This window comes from Tupaia chinensis, unplaced genomic scaffold, assembly GCF_000334495.1.
Source record: "Tupaia chinensis unplaced genomic scaffold, TupChi_1.0 Scaffold000355_1, whole genome shotgun sequence".
Lineage (NCBI taxonomy): Eukaryota > Metazoa > Chordata > Mammalia > Scandentia > Tupaiidae > Tupaia > Tupaia belangeri.
In genome coordinates this window covers 3,777,685-3,789,787 of record NW_006159850.1, presented here as the reverse complement: position 1 = coordinate 3,789,787, position 12,103 = coordinate 3,777,685, and the positions used below count along the sequence as shown (strand labels likewise).

Sequence of the window (12,103 nt, the reverse complement as noted above, 5' to 3'; positions counted from 1 at the left end):
CCTGCTGGGTACTGGCCACTGCCCCGACGCTCCTTAGCTTCCAGCGTCCCTGGAGTGGGCCTCTCGGGAGCTTGGGGGCATGGCCCAGCAGGCAAGAGCCGGTCTGCACCTGCCCAATGCCGGCGTTTTCCTGCAAGGTCAGTGCAGGGCGGAGACTCTGTGCCCTCCGGTTGGAATCTCTCCATAGAGGAGAACACACATGTGTGTAGAGAGGTGGGCAGCTGTGCACATACATGTGTCAGAGGGGCTACTTGTTAATAATGAAAAAGAAGTCGCACTTCCAGGAAGCCGGGCAAGCGGCCGGTGTTCTCTTTGGCATCATCTTAGCGCTGAGCCCCTGACTGCGGGGCTAGCTGCCAGTTCATGGTCAGCTCTGGCCTCTCCTGGGAGAGGTCGCACTGCCCTGGGACCCGCTGTCCTCTCCTAATCTACTCCCTCGGGCACTGCCAGATGGCACGCTCCTGCCTGAGCAGTTGTCACGGCAGCTGCGGGACCGAGTCGGCTGGCCCCATCCCCGGCTCCTCGGTGGCAGGGCGGTCTGGCTTCCCTGCACGTCTTTTGGGGGCCCCGAGGCTCCCCGCCCCTGCACTCTGGCCTTAGAAAGGCCCTTCTTCTTTTTAGAATAAAAACAGAAACTTCAGGAGATCATGAAAATAATTTTAAGAAATTAGTAGCACTCGACACCCCACACCGAGGGACAACCGCTGTTAACATCTTCGTGTGCTTTCTTTAGGTGTCTGCAGACATACTTTCTATCTGTTTTTAGGAGCGGGTTCCCAGTATTGTTGAGTTAACAGGCTGTGTCCCTGCAGCCACGCCGCCATTCGGTGGCTGCGCCGTCCACGCGGTCCGGCTGCTACTCCCCATGTTGTCCTCGATGGACATCGGTCGTCCCTTCTTTTCCGCATTAGCAATCTGGGCAGAAAATCTTTGCACGATTTTTTTTTATTTAAGAGTTTTTTAAAAATTTAATTCCATTATGTTACGTTATTTTTGACCAGAGACAGAGAGAGAGGGAAGGGAAAGCGAGAAGGGAAGTGGCCAGGTCTAGGACTCGAACCACAGCGGACCATGTGGGAATCCAGAACCTTTAACCAGCGCACCACCTGCCGGTCCCTTTGCGCAATTTCTTCAGGCAGCTTCCTTTTAGAAGGTTGGCCACAGCCACCCACACGCTCTCGCTGTGACGCACAGCCTGTCTTGCTCCCGTTCAAGAGGCTTCCCCGGGGCTGGCCACTGCTAGGAGTGAAGTCCACTCCTATAGGAGCAGCCACCCCCACGGCCCTGTCTGCTGCCCCCTGCTCAGCACCTTGCTCCCCTCCCCCCTGCGCGTCGGCTTCCTGGCCTTCTCCTCCTCAGACACGCTGAAGGCATTCTCAGCCCGGGACATCTGCCCCTGCGGCCGTCCTGCCCCCAGCCTGGCCCCACGTGTCTCCGTGGCTGTGCGCCCGCTGCCTTGTCCCTCCCTGATCTCTGCCTTTCCCTCCCAGGCTTTCACCTCTGGAAACTGTTTCTTGCCCCTGTGTAACCGGTTGTTTATCACCCCAGCGTTATAAGCCCCATGAAGAACCCACCAGATCTGTTAACCCCACACCCCTAAGCCCAGGGCTGGGCACACAGGAGGTGCTCAGCAAACCCTGGGGGACCGCAGACAAGTGGCCGAGGGCAGCAGGGTATTCAGAAGTAGCTGAAGGATTTTTGATCTCCTCAATCAGAATTGTTCAGTGCCCTTCATGGAAATTGTTCAGTACACTTTATACAGCGATCGGTACTTCCAGTGACAATTGTCCAGGGCCAGCCAGTGGCATGCTGTAAATGTGGCTGGATCCCATGTGGCCAATGCATGGTTCAAATCCTGGCCCTGGAGGCATAAGAGACACGCTAGGCATACGTGTGCATGTGTCCACAGCATCCCCAAAGGAGACGTGAAGAAGGAGTTGTGGCACGGCCGTTCCTCACGGGAGATACGCTCCCCCACCCTGTGATCACACACGCCTTCTCACAAGTGAAAAGCAAAAGCGTATTGCCCAGAGATGTCATCACGGTGGCCTGGCCCTGAGCCACGTGTAGGGTTGCAGGCTAATCCACAGGGGGTCGGGGGCAGAGTGTGAACAGGAGGCTGGGACGTTGTTTTGTAATTTACCAAATCACCCATTTTTACCTTGGGCAACTGCCAACCTTCCTCACAAAACTGGAGATTAGCAAGTATGTGAGGTGGAGCAAAGCAGCGAGGTCACAGACGGGGTATCTGCAGACTTCCGTGAGCGGCCAGACCTGGGGGACTCCTTGCCTGAGGCAGGGGCTGGGACCAGGGCTTGCTGCTGACAGGCACCTGTTAGAGGCGGCAGTGCATGGCAATGCGCTGAGAAATGCCCACCCAGCTCAGGGTGCCTGCTCTGCCTCCGAGGTGCCTGGGCTGTTTGCTGGGTGCTGGGTGGGTCTGGGCAGAGGTCCGCCCCGGGCTGGCCATCTCTGTTGGGGAGGCAGCCTGTGTGGTTCCCCCATTCTGCAGCTGTTGGGGCCTATGAAGGTGTGAGCCTTCCACCCCATCCGTGGGATTTCCAGCTGCGCCACAGATCAAGGGGGGGGGGAGAAACCCTGGCGCCTCTCCCCGGTGTGGCTCGCCCACCATGCAGGATACCTGGCTACCCGGAGCTCTGGGTGCAGGAATTCGTCCTGAAACCCTAGGAGGGCCCTAGAAGCGGAGCTTTCCAGAAGCCAGCGGAGCAGCCAAGGTGAACCTGGCCCCTGGGCAACCTCTGTGCCGTGGAGGCTGCCTCTCTGAGTGCCCTGCCGGGGCTCGGCCCTTGGCTGCCTGCACAGGCCATCTCTCTGAGGCCTTCCCTCTGATCCGTGTTTCAGAGTTCAGTCTCGGGGTAGCCAAGAGCAGGACGCTGCCCGGGGAAAGGCAGAGACCGGGCGGGAGTTCCAGGCCGCCTCTCGGGGAGGACTTCCAGTCTCCAGCAGTCAGGGAGGCTCAGGTTCTGCCTGGTCCAGCAGTGACCTACTCAGGCTCTCAGTATGGAGCAGACCCGAAAGGAAACCGTCTTCGCGCTCCTAAGTCACGGCTGGGCTGTCGAGCTGCTGGGACTCGCTCATGATCAGCCTGAAGTCCCTGCGCAGGGCCTGCATATCCAGTTACCCACGCCCGGGACACGGGTGGGCACGGCACGCCGGGACACAGACACCACAGTTGCCTGTCTTCTTACAGCGACCTGCCGAAAGCCCCATTTTACTGTAAGGACTGTTCAGCTCCTGCTCGGCCTAAGTTCTAAGTAAAGCCCAAATGAGTGTGTGCACAGGAGCACCCAGAAGATCGAGGTCAGGTACCACCTGCAGTTTCAGGCCGCCACGGGGTCTCGTGGTCATCTCCCAGGGTGAGGGGGTACCATGGTAAAACTACACTGGATGACGCTCCCTGCCTTCCGTCGGCCGAGGACCAAGCTAGCTGAGGTGCTGGGCTGGCAGGCTGCTGGTTAAACAGCTGCCTCCCCATTTCCGGCAGGGGTTGGCAGTGGGGTGACCTCCCGGAGGGCAGTCGGCAGCTGTCCAATGACGAGCACATGTGTCCTTTGACCTAGCACTTCTGCTCCCGGGAGCGCGTCCGCAGGCACCTTGTACTGAGCGTGCACCCCCAGACAGTGATGCTGCGGTGCGCAGGAAAGAGCTCAGAACACGCCAGCGGGCCGCTCACCAGGCGAGGGCACTGTGCCACGCGGCCTGTGATGTTACCATGTAAACGGGTGACGAGGCTCTGGACTCACAGAGCAGAGCAGACGCCGAGGTGACGACGCACACGCACAGTGAGTGCGGTAGTGTGTGTGTATGTGCACACGTAGCATGCGTGTGCGTCTGGGAGGAGTGGCGGGGTGTGTGAGCTGCTGCCTATGCACAGGACGCTCTGGGGGAGCCAGGGGTGGGGCAGGCCTGGAGGGAGAGTCTGCACCTTGGTTAGGGGCACGTGCCAGGGCTCACTCAGAGCCAGGCCGGCGCCGTCTTTCCAGCTTAGGTTTTATGTAAAATGAGCACTCCTGCTGTGCAGTGCACACGCAGCCGTTGGGGTCTGGGTGGTGGCATGCTCCCTCCGCGTAGAGAGGGAGTGCGACGAGTGAGGGTCTAAAGATGGAGGTGACCTGTGCCCGTGCGTCGAGTCGGGCAGCATCGGCCCTGCAGGAAGGCTCGCGGACGAGCCCACAGAGGAGCGGGCTTTGCAGTAGAGCGAGGCTGTGCAGCAGGGAGGAGAGGGATTGGTTGCTTCGCGGTCTTTCCTGCTGGTCACGGCGGGGGCTGTCGACCCAGTTCCCCTTGACTGCTTGCTGTGAACCTGGGTTTGGAAGCCGGCCCCGTCTAGCTAGGTCTGAGTCCGCGGCACCTGTGGCATGCCATGGGCGCACCCGCTCAGGTCCGCGGGGCCAGTGCCGGAGCTGGGTCCAAAGCAGTGGCCTCCAGACTGAGTTCTACACCCCCCACCTCCCAGGCCTCCTCCACGCCCTCCCCACCCTGCCCCAAGTCGGGTGCTCTCACAGTACGTCCTGGTGGCTGTCCTCACACCATCGAGACGGTGTGGCACCTGAGCTCAGACAGCGCGTGGCTCTTAGAGGGACACCACTGCAGAAAATGCTGGGAGGCTGGGCTTCCGGAATGGCGTTCAAGACACTTGGGGACACCTCTTCCCACAACTATGTTGGAAAACAGCTGTTTGGGGATCCTGAAAACTCAGGAAATTGCAAAGTCATATAACGAGTTCAAAAGCATTTGTTCAAAACCACTTGAGCCTCAGGTAAGAGCAGAAGGAATCACATGTCTAAGCTGGGGCTGCTTCCATGGACGCTTCTCTAGCCCGGCCCCGGTGGCTGGCGGCCCTACCAGCCCAGGGCAGGCGGACAACTGCAGCTTTGCTGGGTTGGAGCAGGGTGTGGGAAATCGTGCACCTCTGGCCACTGGAAACAGCAGTGGTCCGGTGGCAGGGGGACGGGAGGGTGGCCAGCCCCGGTGCAATCGTGACTCAGGGCTCTCGGCAGATAGGTGAGCCCGGGGCTCAGCAGAGAGATGCAGGGAAGGAGACGGTGTGGTGGGGTGGCAGGTGTGATGAGCCCCATGAAGCCTGGTGTCCTGGGAGGGGGCCATACAGCTACAAGGACCCTAGGGAGCACTGGGCTCCCGACACAAAGCTACAGTGGTCAGGACAATGGGACACTGTGAGGATGACGGACTGAGATCCAGCGGGAAGCGCAGAGAGAAAGCCCACGTTTATCGCCCACCGGTTCCGACCGGAGTGCCAAGCCCGCCAGTGGCCGGGAGAAGTTTCTTAATACATGGTGCGGGAAATTGGGTGTTTACCTGCAAGCTGCGCTCCACGCCACGTGAGACGTGCAGGTGGGTGCAGGCCTGCGGCTAGCGAGAGCCGAGCTGCCGACCGTGGAGCAGTCTCGGGTCTTCAGGGCCAAGGGGCAGTGGTTCTCTGCGTGACGCCGGAGCGCACGCCACAGATGAACCCGGGCTTTGCCGGAGTGAAGGCTTCAGTACCTGGAGAGACGCCGTGAAGGAAGCAGGCCCCCTTGCCATGGTGGGGGATGCGCCCCACACGCTGAGGCCACACGGGGAGCCCAGCCCGTCCTGAGGAGCCAGGCCCGGTACGGTGTGTGCTGTCCTGGCTGCTCAGGAGGCTGAGGCACGAGGCTTGTGACGACACCACACACACCCCACACAGCACACGGCACACACAGCATACACCACGCACACCTCACACACCACACAACACATAGCACACACAGCATACACCACACACACCTCACACACCTCACAGCACACAGCACACACAGCATACACTACACACACCCCACACACCACACAGCACACCCTGCATCACACACACACACCCACAGCACACAGCACACAGCACACACAGCACACGGTACACACAGCACACAGCACACAGCACACACAGCATACACCACGCACACCCCACACAGTACACAGCACACAGCACACGACACACAGCATACACCACGCACACCACACACAGCACACAGTACACGGCACACACAGCATACACCATGCACACCTCACACAGCACACAGCACACCATGCATCACACACACACAGCATACAACACACAGCATACACCACGCACACCCCACACAGCACACAGTACACAGCACACAGCACACGACACACAGCATACACCACGCACACCCCACACAGCACACAGTACACAGCACACAGCACACGACACACAGCATACACCACGCACACCCCACACAGCACACAGTACACAGCACACAGCACACGACACACAGCATACACCACGCACACCCCACACAGCACACAGTACACAGCACACAGCACACGACACACAGCATACACCACGCACACCCCACACAGCACACAGTACACAGCACACAGCACACGACACACAGCATACACCACGCACACCCCACACAGCACACAGTACACAGCACACAGCACACGACACACAGCATACACCACGCACACCCCACACAGCACACAGTACACAGCACACAGCACACGACACACAGCATACACCACGCACACCCCACACAGCACACAGTACACAGCACACAGCACACGACACACAGCATACACCACGCACACCACACACAGCACACAGGACACCATGCACCACACACACACATAGCACACACACACACCACACATACAGCACACAGCACACAGCACACACACCACACACACTCACCACACAACACACAACATACACCATACACACACCACACAGCACACACAGCACACAGCACACAGCACACACACCACACATACAGCACACAGCACACACACCACACATACAGCACACAGCATACACCACACACACCTGCACACAGCACACAGCACACCATGCACCACACACACACACACACACACACACACACACACACACCCCACACAGCACACGGCACACACAGCATACACCACACACACCCCACACAGCACACACAGCACACAGCATACACCACGCACACCTCACACACCACACAGCACACAGCACACCATGCATCACACACACAGCGTACAACACACCATGCACCACACACACACACATAGCACACACATACACACACTACACATACAGCACACGGCATACACCACACACACCACACACACTCAACACACAACACACAACATACACCATACACACACCACACAGCACACACACTCACCATACACAACCACACACCACACAGCATACACAGCATACACCACACACACGCCACACACACCACACAGCACACCATGCATCACAGACACACAGCATATAACACACCATGCACCACACACACACCACACACACCACACACACTTACCACATACACCACACAGTACACACACTCACCACACACACCACACAGCGCACGCAGCATACACCACACAGCACACACACTCACCATACACAACCACACACCACACAGCATACACAGCATACACCACACACACGCCACACACACCACACAGCACACCATGCATCACAGACACACAGCATATAACACACCATGCACCACACACACACCACACACACCACACACACTTACCACATACACCACACAGTACACACACTCACCACACACACCACACAGCGCACGCAGCATACACCACACAGTACACACACTCACCACACAGCACACAGCACACACACACCACGCACCACACACACCTCACCACACAGCACACACCACACAACACACCATGCACCGCACAACACACACGGCACACACCACGCACACTCACCATGCACATACCATGTATACACACTACAAACAACAACCACACACACCATACACACACCATGTACCACAGCGCACACCACACATACCACACACAGTGCACACACCACGCATGACACATGGAGCACACACTGCACACAGCACACACACACACCATGCATATCACATACACCACACACACCACACTCAGCACACACACCCCACACCTCACATACTCCCACCACACACACACACCCCACACACCCTACACCCACACACAAACACATAAACTTTTTTGTAAAAAAGAGATTTTTTTGCCTTAGGGTACACGCACTCGCCAGAAAGAGAGAGAAACAGACAGTGAGAGGGAGGTGAGAGATCGCCCCCCAGAGGGGACGGCCACACCGTCATCCCTCCTTCGTTCTCCTCCCAAGACCTTGGGCATGTATTTACACAGGGCATGATCTTGAAGTACCAGGTCTGGGACTTGAACCATGGTCAGCCACGTGGGAGTCCAGCGATGTAACCCTACACCGTCTGCTGGTTCCAATACGTCAGCGTTTTAAGAAAGGTATTAGATTCTGATACGTGCACAGCATTGGCGGCAGCTCACAATGTCACTGTTAAGTGAGAGAAGCCGGACGCAGTGCCTCGTGTCGTCCAGAGAGAAAGCCCGAAGAAGCAGAAAGCAGGTTAATGGGGCTGAGGGCTGGGATGGGGCGTTGGTTACAAACAGGCCTGGAGGCTCTCTCGGGCGATGGCAGCGACCTGAAGCTGACTGGCCAGGGCTCCGAGCCATCGGGTTCCCCGTTGGCGGTGGGTGAATCCACGGCTGTCATACGGCAAAGCTCTGGGCGGTGACTGGTGCTGACAGATTCGACTCCCGTGGTCAGACAGTGTTCCTGGCTGCGTGACCTCGGGTCAGTCACTGGGTTCTTCTGCCTCGGTTTCCGCGCCTGTAACGGGGGGCCATTACAGACCCAGCTCAGGAGGAGGTGAAAGGTGTGTCAAGAGCAGCTGGCGTGGCACCGGGCATGAATCCGAGCCCTGCCGGCGTGCCCAGTTGGCAGCAGCGGCACCCGCCACACGCACCGCACCCAGAGGCCACTGTTTGGCTGAGGCGGTAGTGAAAACCAGGCCAAAGTCTGGAGGGCGCATCTCATCCAGATGGGCTGGGGCCAGGAAACCCCGGATTCAAAGGACGTACCTGAACGACCGAGGGGTTCAGGGAAGCCCGCCTGCAAGGTGGGTTTGCCAGCGCCCCGCGGGGTGGGCTGTCCACAGCAGCTGCCATGGCCGCCTCCCGTGGCCCTCCCGTGGGCACTCACCCCAGCACATCCCTGCAGGGGCCTCAGACCCTCCTAACACGCTTCTCCTTCTTTTTCAGCCTGGGGACTCCTCGGGATGGCAAGGCCTTCCGGATCTTTGCTGTCAGGCCATGAATTCCAGCAGGGAGGGGGCGTCGCCACGAGGGCTGCAGGGTTCCGCTTTGTGTGTTTATTTTGCGTGGGGGTGGGTGGGTGAGGGTATGGAGATGCGGCAGATGTCCTTCCAGTGACATTCGCTGTCCACCCCCGTGTGTCCCCCACCATGGAGAAGCCATGTCCTCAGGTCTCGGTGGGCCACGGTCACACGGTCCTGCTGAGGTCTGGGGTCTCCATCTGGGCACCCCTCTCTGTAGGGATCGGACCCATCTCCTAGAGGGGACTGTCACCCAAGATGTTCCCTGTCATGTGTCCTCGGGTGGGAGGAGGGAGAGGATTCCAAACTCCTGGGAGAAGGGAGGGTTGGAGCTCACAGCTGGGAGGCGTTCCTGGCGTGGGAACAGGGCGTGTTTCAGGAAGGGAGTACAGGATAGTTACGATATTTAAATTTTTCGAAAACTCAGTCCGTCCTTGCCAGTAGAGAATCTGGTTTAAAGTTTGCAGGTCAGACAAATGGGCTGGAGCAGAGGTGGGGAGTGAGGGGCCGGCCCCGTCCCCGCCGTGGCCTTGCCAGTGTCCTCCTGGGCCCCTTAGCCACGGGCAGGTCCCTGGCCATGGGCAGCCCCGTACATGCAGCAGTGCTGGCCTAGTTAGAGATGGTCTTCGTTGTCGCCCCTCCCTCCACGTGGTCCATCTGTGTTCAGCCGTGACCTTTGGTCCCATTGAGGACCAAGGAACCAGAACTCTCCTCCCCAGCCCCCTGCAGCTCTCGCCCACCCTAATGCAGTCCTGCGGTCACTCCCAGGACCCGGCCTTTCTCGGTCCTTGTATCTTGTTCCACTGAGACGTCTGGGAGAGCTGGGGAAGGCAGCTCGGCGCACAGAGCCCTGTGCGCTGACCTAGTTTCTAGCAGTGGGAGGGATGGATTTCTGGCTCTCCCCGGGCCGAGGTCAGCCGCGCGGCCTGTGGTTGGGGAGCCGTCCTGTGGCCTAGTAGTGGCGGGAGACAGCAGGCCCTGGCAGCGTTTCTCGTCCTGTTTTTGTGGAACATTCCCGAGGCTCCAGGGAGTGTGGTGCACTCTGGCTTCCATCGCTCCGTAGGAGCTCTTCCTGCGCCCAGACCAGAAACCCACGGTGAAATGAAATACCCAGTTGGAAATAGCGTGTCTTTGCAGAAGGCAAACTCTGCCACCAGCCCAGCCTCGCCCGTGTGCCACGCTCGTGAGGCCTGTTTCCTAATGGGATCTCACTCTCCATCAAAGTACTTCTGGGCGGAAATGCTGGCAGAAGGAAGACAGTGGGTGTGCACCGGGGACCCTACCTGGGGACCTAGGTCCTGGCCCCTTTGTGGGATAATGCCCCAGTGAATGCGGAATGCAGAGGTCGTTCTTACCCCTTTATTGTGGACCGCACCCGCAGTGAGCCGCTCCCGTCATTCCCAAACAAGTCCATCCCCGCGCCGCCCGCTCTGGGCCGGCTGCCGGAGGGCGGCTTGCTGGCCGGGTCTGCAGGCTTTTCTTCCTCATGAGCATTTGAAACTGGAACCACTTTTCTGCAGAAAATGGAGGCAGGACTGCAATTCCAAGCAGGGACGGCCTCGGGTTACGCCTGGTGCTCTTGGCACGCCACCCAGATCTCGAAGACCCACGCGTCAGTCCGCTCCCCGTGAGAGCTCCGGTCTCCGGGGTGCTCGCCCGTCCCGTCTGCGGTGTGTGCTGGCCTCCTGGTGGGGAGGCTCGCGGAGCCCGCAGTTCACGTGTGTGCTTTTTCTATGAAAAAGGGTGTATTTTACTCCTTCCTGTGTACAAAGTCTGTAAATGTTCTGTGCTTTGCGTGGACAGGGCCACGTTGTTGCCATTATTTCAGTACATTTTCTAGATGTTTCTGTAACGAATCTTTTATGGACAAGTCTGAACAATTTGTGAAATAAACACGTCAAACCTCTCGGCAGACTGCTGTTTGTGTAGGCCACGTCTCCCCGAAGGTCACGTACGTGGAGGTGCCAAGTGTGCGTTGTCCCCTGAATCCAGGAAGCCACACGCAGTCGCGGCAAGGCTCAGAGCTTGTCTGTGGGGCTATGACGAGGAGGGCTCAGAGTCTGGTTTTATGGACCCCACGGTTGTTGCCACGTCAGGAGGGTTCCTCCCTTAGGTACTCAGTGCTTTTATTTTTTAGTGAGATTTTTGCTATAGGGTGCATGGACTCTCAAGAGAGACAGAGACAGAAAGTGAAAAATCACCCCCCCATGGCCACGCCATAGTCCCTTCTCTTCCACTCTCCTCTCGGGATCGGGGAGCCGTCCTGTGGCCTAGTAGTGGCGGGAGACAGCAGGCCCTGGCAGCGTTTCTCGTCCTGTTTTTGTGGAACATTCCCGAGGCTCCAGGGAGTGTGGTGCACTCTGGCTTCCATCGCTCCGTAGGAGCTCTTCCTGCGCCCAGACCAGAAACCCACGGTGAAATGAAATACCCAGTTGGAAATAGCGTGTCTTTGCAGAAGGCAAACTCTGCCACCAGCCCAGCCTCGCCCGTGTGCCACGCTCGTGAGGCCTGTTTCCTAATGGGATCTCACTCTCCATCAAAGTACTTCTGGGCGGAAATGCTGGCAGAAGGAAGACAGTGGGTGTGCACCGGGGACCCTACCTGGGGACCTAGGTCCTGGCCCCTTTGTGGGATAATGCCCCAGTGAATGCGGAATGCAGAGGTCGTTCTTACCCCTTTATTGTGGACCGCACCCGCAGTGAGCCGCTCCCGTCATTCCCAAACAAGTCCATCCCCGCGCCGCCCGCTCTGGGCCGGCTGCCGGAGGGCGGCTTGCTGGCCGGGTCTGCAGGCTTTTCTTCCTCATGAGCATTTGAAACTGGAACCACTTTTCTGCAGAAAATGGAGGCAGGACTGCAATTCCAAGCAGGGACGGCCTCGGGTTACGCCTGGTGCTCTTGGCACGC

The 12,103-nt window shown here is 58.5% G+C and overlaps 1 protein-coding gene across 1 annotated transcript in view; it reads left to right on the top strand.

Moving 5' to 3' along the window:
- CRISPLD2 (cysteine rich secretory protein LCCL domain containing 2) overlaps positions 1-11,103 on the top strand; it is a 56,050-nt gene extending 44,947 nt beyond the window's left edge. Inside the window, exon 16 of the mRNA XM_027773444.1 lies at positions 9,124-11,103. Coding sequence (XP_027629245.1) covers positions 9,124-9,178 — 55 coding nt within the window. The 3' untranslated portion in view covers positions 9,179-11,103. The remainder of the gene's footprint in view (positions 1-9,123) is intronic.
- Positions 11,104-12,103: the final 1,000 nt, after the last annotated feature.